This window comes from Platichthys flesus, chromosome 9 (genome assembly GCF_949316205.1).
Source record: "Platichthys flesus chromosome 9, fPlaFle2.1, whole genome shotgun sequence".
Lineage (NCBI taxonomy): Eukaryota > Metazoa > Chordata > Actinopteri > Pleuronectiformes > Pleuronectidae > Platichthys > Platichthys flesus.
Window position 1 is genome coordinate 22,125,613 of NC_084953.1, and position 19,939 is coordinate 22,145,551.

At 39.8% G+C, this 19,939-nt stretch overlaps 2 protein-coding genes across 7 annotated transcripts in view; both read right to left on the bottom strand.

The window, feature by feature from the left end:
• The window catches only part of ryk (receptor like tyrosine kinase), a 44,486-nt gene extending 29,832 nt beyond the window's left edge, over positions 1 to 14,654 (bottom strand). For all 3 annotated transcript variants that reach the window (XM_062395404.1, XM_062395405.1, XM_062395403.1), the window contains exon 1: positions 14,041 to 14,654. In XM_062395404.1, the coding sequence (XP_062251388.1) occupies positions 14,041 to 14,257 (217 nt within the window). In that variant the 5' untranslated portion in view covers positions 14,258 to 14,654. The remainder of the gene's footprint in view (positions 1 to 14,040) is intronic.
• Positions 14,655 to 17,247: 2,593 nt separating this feature from the next.
• sned1 (sushi, nidogen and EGF-like domains 1) overlaps positions 17,248 to 19,939 on the bottom strand; it is a 28,192-nt gene continuing 25,500 nt past the window's right edge. For 3 of the 4 annotated variants that reach the window (XM_062395063.1, XM_062395062.1, XM_062395060.1), the window contains 4 exons: positions 18,429 to 18,516; positions 18,207 to 18,286; positions 18,081 to 18,111; positions 17,248 to 17,962 (listed from right to left, as the gene is read on the bottom strand). In XM_062395063.1, the coding sequence (XP_062251047.1) occupies positions 18,083 to 18,111; positions 18,207 to 18,286; positions 18,429 to 18,516 (197 nt within the window). In that variant the 3' untranslated portion in view covers positions 17,248 to 17,962; positions 18,081 to 18,082. The remainder of the gene's footprint in view (positions 17,963 to 18,080; positions 18,112 to 18,206; positions 18,287 to 18,428; positions 18,517 to 19,939) is intronic. The other variant, XM_062395061.1, reaches the window with a different exon arrangement.

The window sequence follows — 19,939 nt, forward strand, 5'->3', positions numbered from 1 at the left end:
GAGAAAATCTGTCAAACAGAATTACAGCTGTCATAGAAGATTTGCTCAAAAAGACGCCCCCAGGCCACTTCAGCACGAGACCTCCAGAAACATAAAGAAAACCCAGGAAAATAATTTGTTTAAATGGTTTGACATTTTGAACGCCTTACTTTATTAAAAGTCTTAAAGATATTAAAGTTCAAAATCTACTGACTAATTCCACACAAGTCTGTCTATATATATTTATGTCTGTGCATATGTGAAATTCACACCTCTCAAAAACATTAATCTTATCTACTTCACACTTGGCTGGTCTGTTGTACATGGTCCACAAATTTGCAGTGCCGGCTTCAGTGTGATATGATGCAAAACATTCAATATTAATAAAAATTGAATAAACTGGCGATCAGCACTCTGTAGCAGTCAGTGTAGGCGGGGCAGCATGCTGACTGTCTGTCTTCTTCTACATCCTCAGATAACTACAGCAGTGGTTGGCATCTGTGTCAAACCGGAGGACAAAATTGCCCGAGATTATTTCGATAAATACATTTTTTTATTTCACCATATCGGACTGAGAAATAGACACAGACAGACTGCCCCATGATTGGTAAAGAATCACTTCCAGTTTAGGAACTGGTCTTCAATGTATAAATCACAGTGTTTGTTTTGTTGATGCAATGCTTTATATTGAGCTGAATTACAGAGCTTTTATTTGTTTTAAATCATGAACTGTCTGAATGGCATCTTTAGACAGGTATGAATACAATCTCAGTGTAGTCCTGTAATAATTACCTTTCTCATCTTCAACTCTGTGTGACTCCTTTGTCTCACCACATCCCAAATAGGACCGTTGAGTTTAAAGCTGTTCCTCCCACAGCTCCACAACCACCCACACAAACAGGGATGTAAAAGAATGGCAACAGAGGTATGTCGGTGTACACAGACTGAGTACGGGGAATAAGTGGTTCCTGAAGTCGAGGAAGTTCAACTATTCGCTGCAGTTTAATCCCCGACTCACACTCCTGCTCTCTGGAATGGGACAACAGTGTTACTAGAAGGTGCTCCTGTAAACACAACTCTCGTTTAGTTGGTGTGTGGCCACAACATGTAAAGAGCCTACAGATGTTTCTAATGCAAACAGACTTCTTTAATGGAAATGGAAAACAACATCATTCTGAATTCCAACTTTATTTGGCAGCATTCCCTGAAGGCCATTTCCATCCCTCTCTATCGGTGTCAAGTGATTAACAATAGTCAGGTCAGTATACAATATTTTATCAGAAACACTCAAGCACAAGGAAATAACAAATGGCAACTGTACTGAGTCATCCATCTTTAAAAATCTTAAATAAACAAACATGATGCATAGTTATGCATAGGTTACATACTGATGCATAGTTTTGACCACAGTTACATCAGAAGGTAAAAACCATTTGTTAAAATCAGTGCTATATTTTGTTTATCATGCACATTGACATGATGTGACACTGTTTATATAAACCTATAAAATATGGTGAAATCCATCATCATACACGAGCAATGTGACCCTGCTGCACTGTCGCAAATTCAAAATCACAGCCAAGGCCCTAAAACTGGAGACAGTCACAATCCTAGTTTATGTTACACATGACAAAGTTGGCGTTTTCTTGGACTTCAAACTAATAACATCTGTGGCTTTCCATGCATGATATTTCTACTATACATAAATATAATAAGAATGCACAAAATAGGGCCTGCATTCCCCCCAAGAACTCATAACATAATAATAACCACGGATTACTCATGTAATATTGAAGTAATGAGAACAGATAAATTAGCAACTATTTTTAATTTCTTTTAAATTGTTTCTCACCTGTAAGGATTCTGCTTTTCTCTATTCATATTGAGAGTAATCAAGAAAATAACTTGCAGATTTAGTGATGATTAAATCAATCATTAATTTAAACTGCTTTGCAAAATCATAAACTTGACTGATGTACATTGTATAATTCTTTGATAGCAAAATGACCAAACAAAGGAAAATAGCAACCAAAATCAACAACTTATTGAGTGCTGTATTCAAAAGCATACCGAAAATCCAATTAAAAAAGTCAATCACAGACTAAACCAACTTGCGTGAATTTCATCACAGCAACTCCTAATGTGACTCAGTAGTGTGTAGGGCCCCACTGTGCCTGTATGCACAGTGGGCAGGCATGCTTCTGATGAGTCAGTGGATGGTGTCCTAGTGGAGCTCCTCCTAGACCTGGATCAGGGCTTCAGTGAGCTCCTGGAAAGTATTTGGCACTACTTGGTGGTGTTGGATGCAATGATACATAATGTCCCATAGGTGCTCAATTGGATCAGGGGAACGTGAGGGTCAGTCAATGGCATAAACTCCTTCATCATCCAGGAATTGCCTACACACTCTGGCCGGGCATTGTCCTGCACCAGGAGGAACCCAGGGCCCACTGCACCAGCATAACGTCTAACAGTCGCTCTGAGGATTTCATCCCGGTGCCTAACAGCAGTCAGGGTACCACTGCCCATTAGATATAGGTCTGTGCGACCCTCCGAGGAAATGCCTACCTAGACCATTGGTGACCTACCGGGTCATGCTGGATGATGTTACAGGCAGCATAACATTAACAGACCACAGCGTTTCCAGACTCTTTAACGCCTGTCACATGTGCTCAGTGAGAACCTGCTCTAATCTGTGAAGAGAATGGGGCGCCAGTGGCAGACCTGCCAATTCTGCTGTTCTCTGGCAAATGTCAAATCAAGGAAGTCCACCCTCATGCCACTCTCATGGAATCTGTTTCTGATTTGGTCAGATTTGGCCAGTAACATGCACACCAGTAGCAGACAATGCTGGGAGACACTGAACCTTCTTGTGACCGCATGTATGGATTTGCCATCCTGCAGGAGCTGAACTACCTGTGCAACCTGATTGGGCTAAAGGTACTGCCTCATGCTTCTAGTAGTGACAAGGACACTAGCAGAACACAAAACTACAGAACAATCAGTCAGGATGGATAAGAGAGAGCAACTGTCTATGGCTACCACATGAAAAAAAAAACATTCCCTTTTTGGAGGGTTGTCTTGCTTTCCCACCTCCATTGCACCTGTTCACTTTCATTTGCACCAAACCAGGTTACATTGCTTCACAATAACTTGTGCTTCCTAAATGAACACATTGATATCGGCAGTTCGATCCCCAATCTTCCCCATCTGCATGCCGAAGTTTCCTTGGGCAAGATGCTGAACCCTGAATTGCCCTTCATAGAATGACAAAGTGCTGCGAATAGATGCACTGTATGAAAGTGTATGTGAATGGTTGAATGTAAGACTGTACTGTAAAGAGCTTTGAGTGGTCATCAAGACTAGAAAAGCGCAAAATAAATACAAAACCATTTAAAACCATATCCCTGAAGTTTAAGTGATTTGGTGTTTTACTTTGACAATTAATTGTTCCCTTCATTTTTTTTTAGCAGTGGATAATAGTTCAATGAATTGTGATATACATCTATGAAAAATCTTATAGCCATAACCTTTTTCATATCAGTTGATATACATATATATCACAATAAAATGACATAACTATTACTGTAATTTCTACTTGAGAGGATAAAAGTTGTGTTCTTTACTGGAACTTTGACACAATTTACATTGGACGCTACTCTGCTTCTTGTCGTACTTTAAATTGCAAATATATCTCCACACTACCAAATTCCAATAAACCTTGTTTTCAATAATATCCTTGTCTTTTGAGCCTTGGGCTGTGTCTGTTGGGGTCTTCTTTGGTAACGCTGTCACCCAGGTTTTCGTTAACATTTACTGTCGTCATTTTCTCTGTGATCTCTCTGTCACTCTTGATGTACTGGTGTGCACATCTGCTGTAGCCCAACCATTAACACGCGTGCTGCTGTTGGCTGCTTCTTCTACACTCTGTGCTGTGTGCGTCAACCCAACCTGCCGTGGCGTTAACTGTATTCCAGCCACATGATTGGTTCGCCGCAGGCTCTATTGTCATTATCATTGGCTGTTTGTGTTGTCTGTTAAAACATGGATGTAATGAGTTCTATTCACGTCGTATATTTCTATTGAGGAAATGTTATTTCCATATCAGCCATATCATGTATTCCGCTCAAGCTGATTGAAAGAAGAACAATGGACATACCAGACGAGCGTGCAATGATACTACATTGATAATGTTTTCTCTGATAGTAAGTACAAACATTTTATACGGAGGCGGGGCGGCACAAAAAATGATGTATACGGCTGCATACTAGCAATTCTCTATGCAGGAAAACCCTGAGAGAAGCTCACTGTAGAGTCTTCTACATGGGTAGGGAGGAGTGAATGAGTGAGGTATTTTGGACACAATCTCAGTCAGTCATGGCCACTTCCTACATCTACAGAATTCAAAACAACAACAAACAAGAACATCTGCCTTTGCAGTTGTGTGACACCACCAACAGGTCAAGTTTCAGGAAATATAGTCAGAGTTTCCTCTCCTGCTCCTCAGATATTGTGACAAACCATGGCCAGAAATTATCTATTGACTTTTTGGTTATAAATCACTTCATAATTATATCCAATTATGCATTTGTGTAATAAGAATAAAATTCTTGAGCTATCGCCAGAAACATGTTTTTTAAGTCAGAGCGACATTGACCTTGACAACAAACATTCAATCAGTTAATTTGGCCAAAATATGCAATAATTACAGCAACAAATCAGACATAATAAGTTTGTCTTTACATTTTTGGCTGTAGAAAATGTTAAGTTGAGTAATCTTTCAAGCGGTGGTTCAACATGCAGACTTTGAAAGAGGATAACAAAAGGTGGCAGTGGCCAGGTGGCAAGGTCCAGGACAGATATAACAAAGACCCTCTTGTATTCACAGACGACACTTTACCTCCCAAAGCCTCCATCCCTGAGCGCTCCGGAGATAAAAACCCAACCCCCAGCCTCTCATTGGGAAGATACTTGTCACATTAACCAAGAAAGGAGAAAATGAGGGCCTGTATGAAACTCTATCAACTGGAAACCCCACACACATCCACAGACGTGAATGAGGCAGGAGAGGGGGCAATGTATGATGGACCTCAAGGTCAAACACAATGGAAAAACAACAAACTGGAGACTCGGTTATGGTCTGTGATTGAAAGAGGGTTCTGATAAAACAGCTTCATGCCAAATGTCTGTGGACTGATGGTCTTCCCCAAGCAGGCTCGTTCATGGTATGGAAGATTTTGAAATCTTTGTGTATTATAAAATTTGAAAATTAACTGATGCAGGAAGAATGAAGCAAACTCTCTGATACAGGGTTCTCATACTAAATGATTAACCTATATATTTATCGGCCATAAGCATCATGTCCAGAACATGTAGAGCTTGCACTGGGTTGAAAAACAAAACTTTGTTATGGACAAAGTTTTTGATAGTCCATAGTAACTGATTCAGAGCAGTTGAACAAAGGCATTCAAACTTGTTTTGCTGCTTGGTCACATTGCTCACATGAACTGGATTAGGATAATAAAATTCACCCGAAGGAAAAAAAAATTCATACGTAAGAAATATTAACTACGTAATGCAGTTAGCACACACTCAGGCCCACAAATTATTTCAATCAGCCATGAGATTAAATCAAAATCATATGACTGAATACTTTTGTCCGAATATGAAACTTTGAAATGAAAACTTTTGTACAAATGATGACTGGTGTTGAAATTCAGAATAGCAACACTGTACATGGTGCTTGCTAGTTCCTCTACGCTGTCTTTGATTCAGAGCTTGTGATTTCTCTTCTTATTTCAGCTAATAGTAGATCAGCAGCACATTTATAGTATAAAATCTAATATTTAATGAAAAGACATTTTCAAACCAACTACAGCTTGTGTTCAAATGTACAGTTTTGAGTGAAAAACATTGTGTTACATAGTTATAAATTTAATTTAGCCTGTGAACCCTTTCACAGCCGCCATTCGCTTTAAATACACCCTCTCTAACACGAGGCATTGGGTAAACAATTTTATCAGGAAATCACCTGACAGGCCATCCCAGCTTGCAGTTAGCTGGCAGAGAAGGAGGGCACTTCAGAGATGCTTGGCTTCTTTCTTTTTTTTCTCGGGACGACAGGTCTAAAAACTGAGTAGGTCATTGGTTAGGTAATAAAGGTAATGCACAATATGATGATGTAGAGTACAAAGAGAGGATGTTCTCTGAAAATCACAATCGAACATACGGACCAAAGACATCAGCTAAGCTTTTATCGTTAAGACCATGTAAAAATAGTCCCATTTAAAAATATCTTACAACTGGAGCAAAAACACACACAATCTCTGTGGTTTTCTTTGAATCGCTTCAAAGAAACCATACATCAGCTTCCCTCCTTTATTCGGTGGAGTGCCTCAAGGGCAGAAAAGGATGAAGGCAGGGAAAGGAATCTGAGCACGGCTGCCTGATTATAGGCACCTCATTGATGCCTATTTGCTGCTCAGACGTTTACTCAACGAATGTTTTTTGTGAAAAATTCTTAGCTATTAGCGGCAGAATGATTTTCATCTCAAGGAGACCAAAGGGTCATCATGTAAGAGGTCTGACACACACACGACTTTACTTATCTATTTTGAGATACTGTATTACATCGGCAGCTCTGTGAGTATCGCAGTAGTTTGAAAGTCTGGGCTGTGTGCACATGGTCCAATCAATTTGTATAGTTTACTGATGTGTATGTACGAGCATAATATAGCTCCCATCTTAGAAATGCTACAGAAAGGGGAAGCCTTGGAAAAAATGTGATTTTAGCATCTGTTGCTTCTAATGTTTCTTCATGTCCTAAACATAACAACAAAATTAAATTAGTATAACAGCTCAAAACCTTGTGACATTTACTGTCAAATTAACACAAGATGGTATATTTATGATTCTAGTTTAACAGAAGGGAAACAACTTATAAAATGGGCTGTTGCTTTACAGAATCTCCTTTGAGTTAAGCAGCTCGGACAAAAGATGTGAAAGCAGGGGCTCCCCTATTCAAACACAGGATCCTTGGAGAGTGGCATGAAGGAAATGAATAGTGCTGCCAATCACTCCTCACTGTTCGCACACTCTTTTTCAAAGCCCCTGCTTCGCCTTTCAGCTCTTTGGAGGAGGGGAGGAAGTCTAGCGATCCGAAATGCACTTGGCTCTTCACAAAACACTGTTGCTTCAAAACACTTGCTCACATTTTCACATTTCATGAGACCTGGTTATTTTTTATTTTTGCAAGCTTGTTCCCGATGAATTAAGCCATACTCTGATGACTGAGCGAGGTGGCAGGGGGACCCTTGTTGCTAGATTCCCCCCCCCCCCCCCCCCCCAAATGGAAGTCACAATAAAACCAAACAGAATGTCAGTTTTCCTGGCGAGGGAGTTGTAATGTGAGGGAGTTGTAATCCAAGGCGGAATTTGCACAAAACATGTCTCCAAAAACAGACCCTCTGTGTGTACTTTTCACCAAGAAAAATTCCTCAAAGTCAAGCGTTGGAGATCAAGACCACTGGTGATTCTACCATGGAAAACTGGACTTAAAAAGGATGAACGTCTGCCCTGGTGTTCAGTGAACACTGCAGCGCTGTGTCTGGGCAAACAATAATAATCACAAAATGTTAAAACAATTCTGGCTCATTGATAAAAAAACGTTGACCTAGAGTTGAAATAAACCTCCTATTGAACATATGGTACCTGGTGGATAAATGAAGATAATAATTAATTATCTGGAACTATGAAATAGAGATTTGAGACGTATGTAAAAGGAAAAATGTAAGAAATTCTGGTTAAAACTGTTTCACACAATCTGATGTTGAATCAGTCCTCGAAGTCATGATTATCTTTCTTAAAATTAGGATCACAATTTTCTCTCTTCTAAGATTTGTTTTAAAACAGTATTAATGGTAAATGTAGTCGTATTATTCACCATTGGCTTTATATGCTAAGCTATTTTGCGCCACTGCTATGAATTGAATTATAATCTACTTAAAGTATCTGCTCTCCTTCCTCCCGCTTGCCCTCTCCATCTTTTCAGGTATTTGCTGAGTTTAATAGAATTGCCAGTCAGAATCTTGAGTTGGCTTTATAGGTTCACAGGTAATAAGTGCATACCTATTTAATATTGTGATACGGATAATGGTTAATGTGATTTCATTTATTCCCTTGTTCAAAACTCGTTAGGCTTGGCTATTAAGTTATATAAACTTTAAAAGGTCTGTAAGAGGCACTTATTAATTTAGGCACTGCACACTCAATTGTTTTTATGAGGCAACGATATTTGCATTCTTTTTTTCAAGCATTGCCGAATTGTTTTATTTTGCAGTGTACATAAACAACCTTGGAAAAAGTATTTTTCTGTGCTTACGATGAAACGAGTGGGAAAAGTACTTATTTACCACAAAAAAATATAAAATAAATTTTGACAAAATATGTTAATACATGTTGTTCTCCTCCCCATCAGCAGGGTTTTCTTCTGAAATTAATTTGGTCACACAACCTCTCCCTAACACTGTCTCTCGCACTCACACTCTGACATGTTTTCCAGTACTGGATGTATTTTCCAGTGCTTGGTTCATGCAGCTAATGTTCCTAATGAAATGTGGAAGAATCGTTGTCACTTAGGAAAAAGATAAAACACAGCTTTTATACGATTAATCATGAAGCCCTAAGTGTGATGCTTACAACCTAAAATTATAAAACAAGAACCAAAATGATCTGCAAACAAAAGATACATTTTGTAATGTAATGAGTTTCTTATAATGGTGCAAGTTAATTTCTTTAATGTTGCCTTCAGAAATGTGCACAAACAAATCAAAATGCTTTTATTTTGTATTCTGATCAGGATGCCAAAGGTACAAACTTAGACAACTGTGCAACTTCTTCCTGTGAGCTTTTCTAGTTAGTTATATTATACTTGAATGTTCAGATGAGTCAATGTCAATTTCTGTGTTGAAATGTCTAACTTTTCCCATGACAGCCAACTGAGCCTCCAGGGTGTGAAGAGCTCCCCATACGTTAATACATGTCAAGATAAAAATGAATAACACAATCTGTAATAAGCTATGTAACCAACGGACATAAACATCGGCTGTTGTTGAACGCCCACGGATGCACAAACTACAGCACTGCTGCAGAAAGAGATCCTCTGGAAAACATTTGAATTGTACTATTTAACTTTGAAGATCTGAATGACCAACTCTTCGTTTTAACCTGAAATAAGGTTGATTCCATATATATATATATAAATAACTGAACTGGCTTTGGGTAGGTGAGATTGCGTCAAAAAGGATCAAATGTGGCTTTGGCTGCTTTTGACCCATCACAGCCAGTCTTTCTCTCTGGGTCTTTGTTCAAACCATAACAATTGGACCCCTACTATATAGGAATTGCTGCCTATGTCTTTATGTAAAACCTTGCCTAATTTCAGGCACAATGTTTTCCTGTTGCTCACCAACCCCTCGAGAGTCAGATAGATTGGTAAAGTTATTAAACAAAGGATTGTTGAAGATACCTGAATGTCCATCTGCCACTGTGCACACAGCACCACTACATCACTTGGTGATCTGTTTTTCCTATCCCTGTAATGTATCTATGCTTTATAGGCTCATACAATTTAATTACAGTATAGTTAAAAATTGAATTCAACAGAAATCCTGTCCATTGTAGGATTTGGATACAGTGAATGTTTAAGAAACTTCAACATGGTCAGAATCGAGATTTGAGAGGATTTTTAATGCTTTTAAGGGTTACAAATGTTTATGGGATATTTCATAGCAGGCTTCAGTTCCACTAACCTGCATGTGTGGGATTATACAACTTTAATATACTGCTCTTATCATACTCCAGGACTGCATTTCTTATCTGAGTAACATTTAACACACAGAATATAGCAGTATGGACATAACATAACTAGTAAATTTGTTTCTGTATAATTTTAAAACAAAATCATGACATGAGTGTTGTTGATTCCTAAATGTTCCTGGTGAGACGATCCTGCTGACAGCTCTGCACACTGGCAACATGTCACGTTTCCAGATCCCACGGTGCTTTTAAGGTGATGAGCTTAAAGGAATGATTTGATATGGCGTCATAGTTTCACTGGAAGGTTCCAGCTACTGGTCCCTATGTGCCAGCTGTCGGTCATTGAAACCAATTAAACAAGGTTAACCAGTAATGAGCTGCGATGTGAGGTGATCACACTGATGAAGAATTTAGTTAGCAACCAATTCCTGTGACAGTAGCAGATTGCAAATTTAATTCATGGATATTGAGATGTGAAAATCCATCTCTTCAATTAGCATAGTTTAAAATCATGATTAATTGTTTGTTAGAAACGCCAGAATGTTTTGTTTTACTCATCAGAGTAGATGTTTCACTTATAAAAGCGAAGGATGCCTCTGTCCTTTTCAAGTTTCCCACAAAGCCAGGACGATGTGACAATGAGCCAATGTGTCCACTTTAACGTGTCATACCAGGAAAAGCACAGATCTGGAGTTTAGGTGTAATTGATAACGCTGTGCTTGCCTGCTGAGTGACACACCTTTCTTGGACATTTTATTGAACTCAGCCATTGTGAATGTTATAAGCTATACCTTGCATCTCTTACCAAAACAACTCAGCATGTCTGCTGTGTAAAAGGATCTACACCTGGACCCTCAAACTGAATTTAAACCCAAACAGGCCATCTGAAATTGTATAATTTGCTCCTGTGCTTTTCATACTATGACACGTTGTGTGCACGCTGACTCACTGGCCTGGCTTACAGCGACACCCATTTAGAGTCATCTCAAGTGAATCTCAACTTAACTACCTCAGTTTTACAAAATACCTCAGAGACCACAATAACAACTACAAGCGATCAAACTAACATGCCTGGCCAGTAACAATAAAGTCTACATCAACAAACTATCAAATACCAGTGAAGAGATCTTTGGTCCAAATATTATGAGCAAGGCAAACGTCTTTGAATGGCATGTATAAAAATCAGTTTTTCCTGACTTAAAACACTGCTTGCGTGTTGACAACAGGCTCAAACACTGAGGAACTAATTGCGAAACCTCTGCATCATCTTGAACAGGGTACAAGACTACAATCAAACCCTGGTAGAATGATGAACCTTCTCTATTGATAAAAAAAAAATATCTAGATATCATGTTTTCTATCAGAATTTCAAGCACTGAAACTATTAACTTCAACATTTCTTGCATTTACTATTTTTTGCACTGAACTCTGGACAGTTCCTCCATAATTACTCCGGAGGAGGTGCATGTTTGAACACAATTGTCCTTTCTGCTGACTTTCTCCACCTGATCTCAATATATAATGTACTTGGAAATCCAGGAGAAGTCGGTGTGTGAACACCGCATGATTAACCGTTAACCAGTTGATTACACTTTTAGAATTTGACAGACACAAAATTAAAACAAACTAAAAGGAAACATATCTCCCGGTGAAAAAGCAGCATTATACACGTGGACGACACCAACAAAGACGGTGTCAGGGTGCTGTAAACATGGTCACATGATGTTGTCATTGGAGTCAATACGTCACTTCCTGCCTCTCTCTGCTGCACCCGGCTGCTCCACCTCTCGTCCTGAATAATGCAGAGGATGTGATGCTGTTGTGAACGCGTCTGTGCAGAGAACCTCCAGCTTTGTTGTGCATGTGTGAAAGGGAAACTATGGGTAAACTCTTTAGCCAATTCTAGAGATTTTACCTATAGGTCATGTCTGGAAACAGCTAAGCTGGCCAACTCTAAATATGGCGAAACACAACATGGCTACTACCATGGACTTTTTTCCTAAGTGAGCCATGTGTGGCTCTCTGGATACTCCCACATGGTAAATACAAGAACCTCCACAAAACTCCCTGAAAACGTTAACAGACACAAGCTCTTTGTGGTTTGGAAAACATTTCCAGAAAATTGCATTCCTTTTTTAGTCAACAGGAAGTTGTAGGCATATATGTTTAGACCACATGCACAGTCTGGTTTTGAAAATCTCCTGTTTGGTCACAAAAACAAACAAATCTTTCAAAGGCTTTAACATGTGGGGCTATTATGTATGTCAAATTAATCAAGTTGTAGGTTTGACAAATTCATTCAAAACTCAACCATTTCACACTAAGTGAGTATACGTAATTGTTCATTGTCATATCAAGAACTGTTCGGTACCAACTTGTTTAAATACACAAGTAAACCTTGTGATGTTTCATAAAACTGCAGAATGACTCCCCAGCAGCTTATCAGTGCTGTGATGTTGACACCAGCTTCATCTCCTTCCAATGTTTTCTTCCCCTACAACTGTATCATGAAAGTTTCTGTCCACACATACTTTTAGCTACACATGCATAGTTGTCAAACAGTAAGAGATTTCCCCTTATGACCAAATGAGGTTTCAGTCAAACCACAAGAGAGGCCCTGGTCAGGCAACAGAAGATTAACTGTAGCATGATGGAGAACAAGGGGAAGCAGGAGGGAAGGAGTAAGCCTACGGTCCAACACCAGTCAGATTACAGAGAAGAGAAAATGAGGAATTAAATGTTTTTAACAGCACGATGAGTAAATACTTTGATGCTTTTCTCCCCCCCCCAAAAAAAAATCACTGACCAAAATAGCAAATTGGTTTCACAGTGTATGTGGCATTCCTGAGCACATGAAAGATGCCGTATATTTACATACATGTAATGCTGATGACTGGGTTCAAACATCAAAAGATCCTCAACATAATCACAAGCAAACCAGCCTCTCTGATGGCTGCCACTGTATAGTTCTGCATATGCAGTATGAGGAGGTGGGCCAACTTCCTGTCAGGACCCCGGACACAGGGACAACAGACACACATTTTGCTGACACCTTTGCAAAAAAAAAAAAACCTACAAGACGATTCATGCATTTAAAGCCGCATAGTGATGAGCTGAGCCTTCCTCCCGTCACAAAGACATTACGTATTCGCACTTCTACCCCTTCATTAGAGCGTTCAGTGGCCAACACAAAGTAAATGACGGGTTTCAAACTGCATCCTCGACACATCTTTGGTAAACCTGAAATTATCAACTTAGGACCAGCACATTTTCTGTCTATTTTGCAGGTCTGAATACAGATCACTGCGTTTAACTTGACACAGATACGCAACTATGTATGTCCCAGTCAATTGTTGTAGTTTGTTAATGTATGGATAAGAGCTGGTTGAATACACACCACAACCATAGAGCTGCTTCAAGCCTGTTTTCTTAATGATGTAACTTTTGGCTTACTCGCTTGAGGGAATATTGAATAATATCAACTGTTGGGCCAAATGCAAAAAGCTGTGCACAACTGTGTTACTGGTTTACATTGATAAGTTCCACTCATGATATGTTGAGTTTTTGTCAAGTAATCTACCTTGATCTATGTGATCAAGTCATCATATGCAAGAGAGCTCATTAAAATCAGTTCTGTCATGACATGGGGACACACCATGACCAATGTTAATCTGATACACCCACAGACGGAGGCCTTTTCAGGACATTTAGAGACAACATCTAGGACTGAACCTGTAATCTACACCAGCGAGGAGGACTTCTTCAGATCAGTGTCTTGGAAGTCTTATAGAAACTTGCACAAAGACAATATCTCATCCTCTTTGAATCCCCAAGGCTAATCGTTTATCACCATGAGTTCACCACAGCTACCACACTGAACACAGCTGAAGACGAATCTGATGTGTGTGTCAGTAGCACTTGTATGTCTCACTATGAACTATAACCATGACATGAATGGTCGTGGGTCGAGGTGGAATACTCCACTGTGAGGGGGAGATTTTAAATTACAATTTACATGTACAAACCTCTCTCATTCTGGATGTGGCACTATGGCTGCTCTTTAAACTAAACAACAATAAGAGGAAGAAGGTTGTAATGCTTCACCACAGTCCAGTAGAGCTTTATAGGAACACACACAGATGTGAGGGGGGGACCTGGCACCGCTGCATCACACTTCACTCACACACACACACACACAGATAACAAAGTTTGAGGACAGCTGCCATTGAACACAGGCCTTCTTACCCAGAAGCTTCTTCACCTCCTCCACACTCATGTATATATTGACACTGGGCAGCTGGTTGTTGTTGTTGTTGTTGCCCGAGGTGCTGCTGGGGTTGGCGAGGCATCCGGCCCCCTCCAGCAGCAGCAGGAAGAAGAAGCCCCCCAGCCTCCACAGCACCGAGTGTGGCCAAGCTCGGGGCTCGGACGGGCTGCCGGAGCCGCGGATCCAGCCCAACATAGCGGTGGTCCTTTGGCTCGCAGTAGCTCTCGGTTTCCCCCGGTCGCCAACTCCTCTCTCATCCGCATGTGAAGTTAATCCCGGGGGGCGACATTACGAGTCACTTCACGCCGCAGCGCCACTTGTGGCACAAAACTCCGCTCGCCTGTTTTTGTCCTCCGCTGCTAGCCGAGCTAAGTTAGCCTGCTAACCGTCTGTGGAATGTGTGAGCGCACCGCAGATTTACGACGTTTTCCCAAGAACGTAGAGAAGCTCCCGCGGCGGCTGAGGCCGCACGGAGGCGCCTCGATGTGAGGGTACGGCGGTGGAAGGAGAAAAGAGGTGAAGAGAGGCTAACACGTCCAGCTCTGAGCCTCCATGTCTCCGCTGCCGAAGCTTTCTCCTCACTTTTCATAGGAGCAGGGGGAGCGGGGGGGTGGGGGGGTCAGCGCGGCTCTCTGCTCCGAACTGTGGCGGTGCCTCCTTCAAGGGCTGTCGGGAATTCGGGAATATTGCCACTGACCGACTCCAAAATGTGCGACAGAGGAAACGTATGTGAGAGTCCGAAAGAAGTCGTGATTTAGGAAAACAAATGTCGTTTATTTATGAGAATGGAAAAGTATGTCAATGCTGAAATGATAAGTGAGGGGAATTTCACTTCCTCTGGATCCAAAGTCCTGAATAAACCGAAATCCCTGTTACGTTCAAAACCGAGAAATTCCTTTTAATATCACACAGATTATCAATGATAGAGACGTCAACTACTTAAATACAAGTTATTCTCATGAATATTACGACTTTATTTCAACAGAATTGGTCGAAAAAATAAATTTCTCCCACTGCCAGGCTTTTATTTTCAAAATTTTACATTTTCACATCCAATAAAACGATTTCATTTTTGTAAAAAATAACAGAAAACCCCTTTTCTTGTAATATTACGATTTGACTATCGAATGTTCATATATTACCCCCCTTTAAGTGGCCCTAATACTCTGTAAAAAATGAACTCACCATAGCAGAAGACAACCTGATGGGTTTTTGTCATAATCCAAACAATCAACACAACTCATTTAAAAAATGTATATCTAGATCTATGCATCTATTACACTTTTTGCAAAGCTGTACCAATGTATTCTTAGCTGTCAGTAATATTCCACCAATCAAGTCCATTCATTTATAAGAATTAATTTTAATCCAGTATCCACAAGATAATATTTCCAATTGACTCGCCTTCAAATTGTATTCAAGAAGCGTTCCAGAGGCTAGTTGGGAACATTCCGAGGTTAAATGAAGGCAGCACAAAAGCCCTTTACTCAATTTGGGCAAGAAGCAGTGAAGATGTTTTCAAACTCGCCAAAACTCTAACATCGCAAAAAAATAAGGAGGTAGATGTGGAGCAGGCATATTTTCACTGAGGCCACCAAGTGGAATTATACATTAAATGTTAAACTAAAGGATACAATTCAGTGCAATGTGTGTTCAGTTTGTGATGGTTTGAGGGGTCCAGTCACTGGTCTTCAATCACAGGTCCTCAGTGGGAGGTATTGGGCAACTGGAACTTTTTCATTTGGTTTAAAATTACACTTTTCACATCAGGAAATAAAACATTGTAACGCTCATGTGTTTCTGTAACCAGTCTCCTGCATAAAGAATGATCCGAAATAAAATATTCAAACAGAACATGTGATTAATGAATATCCACATTAATACACAACATTAATGATATAGTTTTACTATTATAGCTGCACTGTAAGTGGAGTTACAATACTTGCATTCAAGTTAATCTCGTCTACAGTGGTTTTGGCACAATGCACACTTTATGTAGAACACACACGTGTCTTAGAGAGGTGTTGGATGACCACAAGCCTCCAAAACAGTTTCAGTGCTGCTTGGCAGAGTGTGTGGAACTCTGCTGGAGCACAGGATTTTCCGAGTGTGATGTTTTGAAGATGATTGTGGTGAGTGCCCTGAAATTTTCCATCTGGGGAACAGCAGAGAATTTCATTGCTTTCATACTGATGAAGCCATTGATGGACCCTCCTGCCTGCACACAGGCATCAAAATTAGAATTTTTCTCATGAATCAGTGTAGCTCTTTTAATTGGTCAGTTGTCTGTGGTGAGGGATGTAACAGATGTGTCATTGCAGATAGCAGGTTGTGCTGCTGTCTGTTGGCCGACTGCAAGAGTGGCTTTAGCTGAATCTTTGGTGACATGGTGGGAAAGTTTGATGATCTGCCCGTTTTCTCTTTTTTCACCATCTATGGCTAAAGACAAAACAAGAGTTTGAGTCTGTTTTCACCAGTGGGTGGTAGAGTGAGCCAAGTGATTTAATCTATAATCTTGGCACAGACAATAGTAGTTAGTCTGAAGGACAGTATTGTTTTTTGTCTTTTTTACATTACATTATTACATTACATGTCATTTGGCTGACGCTTTTGTCCAAAGCAACTTACAATTAGTACACTCAACATTCATGAGGGGCCATTTGGGGGTTCAGTATCTTGCCAAGGACACTTCGGCATGCAGATGGGAGAGAGTGGGGTTTGAACCGGCAACCTTCTTGTTGGAGAACCATCACTCTAACCACTAAGCCACATCGCCCCCTTTTCCTGACACCAAAACTGAAATTGGTCATGTTTGCCTCCTCTTGTTGTTGAAATACTGTTAAAATACTTCTAACCAATCAGGTCACTTTGGCTTCTGTTGAACTGACTGACCCATTCAATAAATCACATAAAATGACTGGTTAACCACATCACGTAAAGTTATTATACTAAGATCTCAAAGATACTTGAACGACATCTTTGACCATGTCTTTGTGACGGTGATAGTGTGTCTTTTAGAATGAATTTACTTAAATGGAATTATTTAGCAGGCATTTATGGATAAAATAAAATAAAATTAAGATTTAGTTACAATGATAAACCCGGTAAATATGGATACTGTACTTTTTTTTAAAATATATAATTCAAGATGAAAACATCAACCCAACAAGACACCAGAAACAAAAAACATTTTAAATTTTTTATTAATAAAATATTCACCTACAAAATGGCCTATAAACACTATTTACAAAGTAGGAGGCACTGATGCCTACAAAGACACAGAAACAGATATTTATACACAAATAACACTGTGCACCATTGTCAGAGGACAAGATGAATTTATGGGGTGTGGAAAAAAAAGTTTTCCCATCATCATTATAAGGAGCTCATGTGGCCGGAGTAGGGAAAAGACCAGGACTCTGAACACTCTACAGTTATTTCCCTGAGGGACAAACCTGCAGCTGAATCACAAATAATACAATAAACAAAAACCTCTCCTAATGTGTCAGCATGGACATGGAAATGAGGTATATAAGGTATCTGATGCACTGCAGTTGACTGCTTTCCAATGATATTTGCATACAAGAGTTTGTATGAAATATGAGTCATCAAACATCACAAATGATAAATGATTTGGGGCCATTTTCACTGGGTCGACTGAAGATTCTTCACAAAAGCACGGAGCAACAGACTGCAGCTCTCGGGACGTTAACGAAAGCGACCTCATTTTCAGATGAATGACGATGTGTGTCTGAAATGTTACAGTGGGCTCTGACACGGGTGTTCAGCACAAAAAAAAATGACCATAATCAGTTCAAGTAGATTATAAACACCAAAATTGAAGTAAGGAGGTTTTCACATGACAGTGACAACAGTTCATTCATCGGTTAACCAAGTGCTCTGGAAAAAAGAAGAGAAAAGACAAACATTTAGGATAATTGTTGAACGTCTTGTGATGTGTTACAGCACCAGTGAAAGCACAAGGTAAGATGAGGAGGTTGTGTTCGAGGAAACCCACCTTTATTGTTGTCTGTGTGTTTTTCTGGCTGCTGAGCGAAGTAATAACAAGGTGTAAAAAAAGAAATGCTTTAGTTTTATTGGCGGAAATGACCTCATCATTGTTCAGTCAGCGTTTGGAACTTACTCTGACTTGTCTTCGGAAGCACTGGTTCACAAACCTCTCGATAACAGACGTCCTGCTGTACTTTATACGTTCTTTTGTATCTGCAGAGAAGAAAACACGCACATCTGTTTGACCAAGAGGATAACATGTAATCTCTGCGTTACTCCAGCTTTTCTATTTGGATGTACTGTAGATTTAGATGTAAGGAGCAGAACTGTAGATCTGTGGCCTGATAGGACTTACAGGTAGTGGCAGACTCCACCCTCCCAGACAGGCACACTCTTTGTTTCAGAGTAGATACGGGTACATGGGTGGGGCACTCGCTGGCACGCTGCGATACAAAAAAAAGGCCGTCACAAAACACAAGGGAATGAATGTTTTAAGTATTGTCAGTGAGGAATCTTCTGCTGGATGGTTTAGGAGTCATGTGGGCTGGAGCCGGGCCCTGCTCTGTGGCTGATGGATGGTTTTAGGAAAGGAATGTTTAAACAATCCGACGCTGGATGTTTAGTTGAAGAAAAAAGCTGAAGAAAGGCGAGGGTATGTCCAGTGTCTCCTCAAAACACAGTTTCATCAACACTGAATCAAAAACGGACATTTTCTTCTTCTTATGCATGTATTTAACATAACCATGTAGTGTCTTTGCAGCATAGCCAGTTAAGAATACCAATTGAACTCCACTGATATTTTAAAATGTTCAGTACTACAGATAAACTGTGTCAGAGCTTTCTACATTCACCAAGGAGGTTTTGTTTTCATTGCTGTTTTTTGTCTGTCTGTCTTTTAGCAGGACTGCCTTGAAAAAACTTGGCTCAATGAAGAGCCCGTTAACTTTTGGAGCAGATTAAAATAAGTGGGTTGATCTCAGATTTGTTTATTTTGTCAACATTGTGATCTTCCAGAATTTCTCACGAAAGAATGCAGCGATCTTTATGAAAAAAAACGCTCATGTTTAGAGTGCTGTCTATAAATAAAATTTGGTACAGATCCGCATAATAAATATGTTGATAAAGTGGCCAAACAGCCTTGGCAGAGGTATGCATTTGCCGAGTGCCCTTCTAGTTATGGAATACTTTAGTTTAGAGTTACACGTCATCATGAATTTAAGCCTAATGCTCAAGACTTTTAAGGCACTTATTCACTCCCATTTATCTATAACTCACCAGAAACACAAAGGAGCTTCCATGTCACAAAGTAATTCAGAAATAACGTAATCAGTTTCACGCAGAAATAACATAGGAGCAGCATTTTCTCCAAGATCTTCTTCTTTAGGTTTGTGCCATAATCCCTTCAATAATATCTTTCTGTAGTTCTGGTTTTTCAATAGGACTGTACATGTGTAGCGGCGTTAAAATGTGGATTCCTTAAAGTATCACTACTACGCCCAAAATAAGACCAGTAATGGTAGTTGATAATCTCGGTCAGGCTGTTTACAGGAGCAGGTTAGCTTCCCAAAAAGGAGGGGACACAAATTATCTAAAATTAATACAGTCATGTTGGCCAGCACATTGTATTTTATTTATGCTCTTTAGTAAGAGTCTGTGAATTTATATAAGAGGCTTATAATCAATTATTTTAAATAATGGATACTCTAGATACTGCAATCCTTCTGACTGTCCTCAACATAAAGCATTAGTAGTACAGATGGCCTATAGTGTTTATAGTGTATAGTGCTTATAGTGTATGGGGTATGGCCTCCCTTGAGTGCACAACTGCATGATCTGTTCATGTGCTACTTGCTACACGACTTTAAG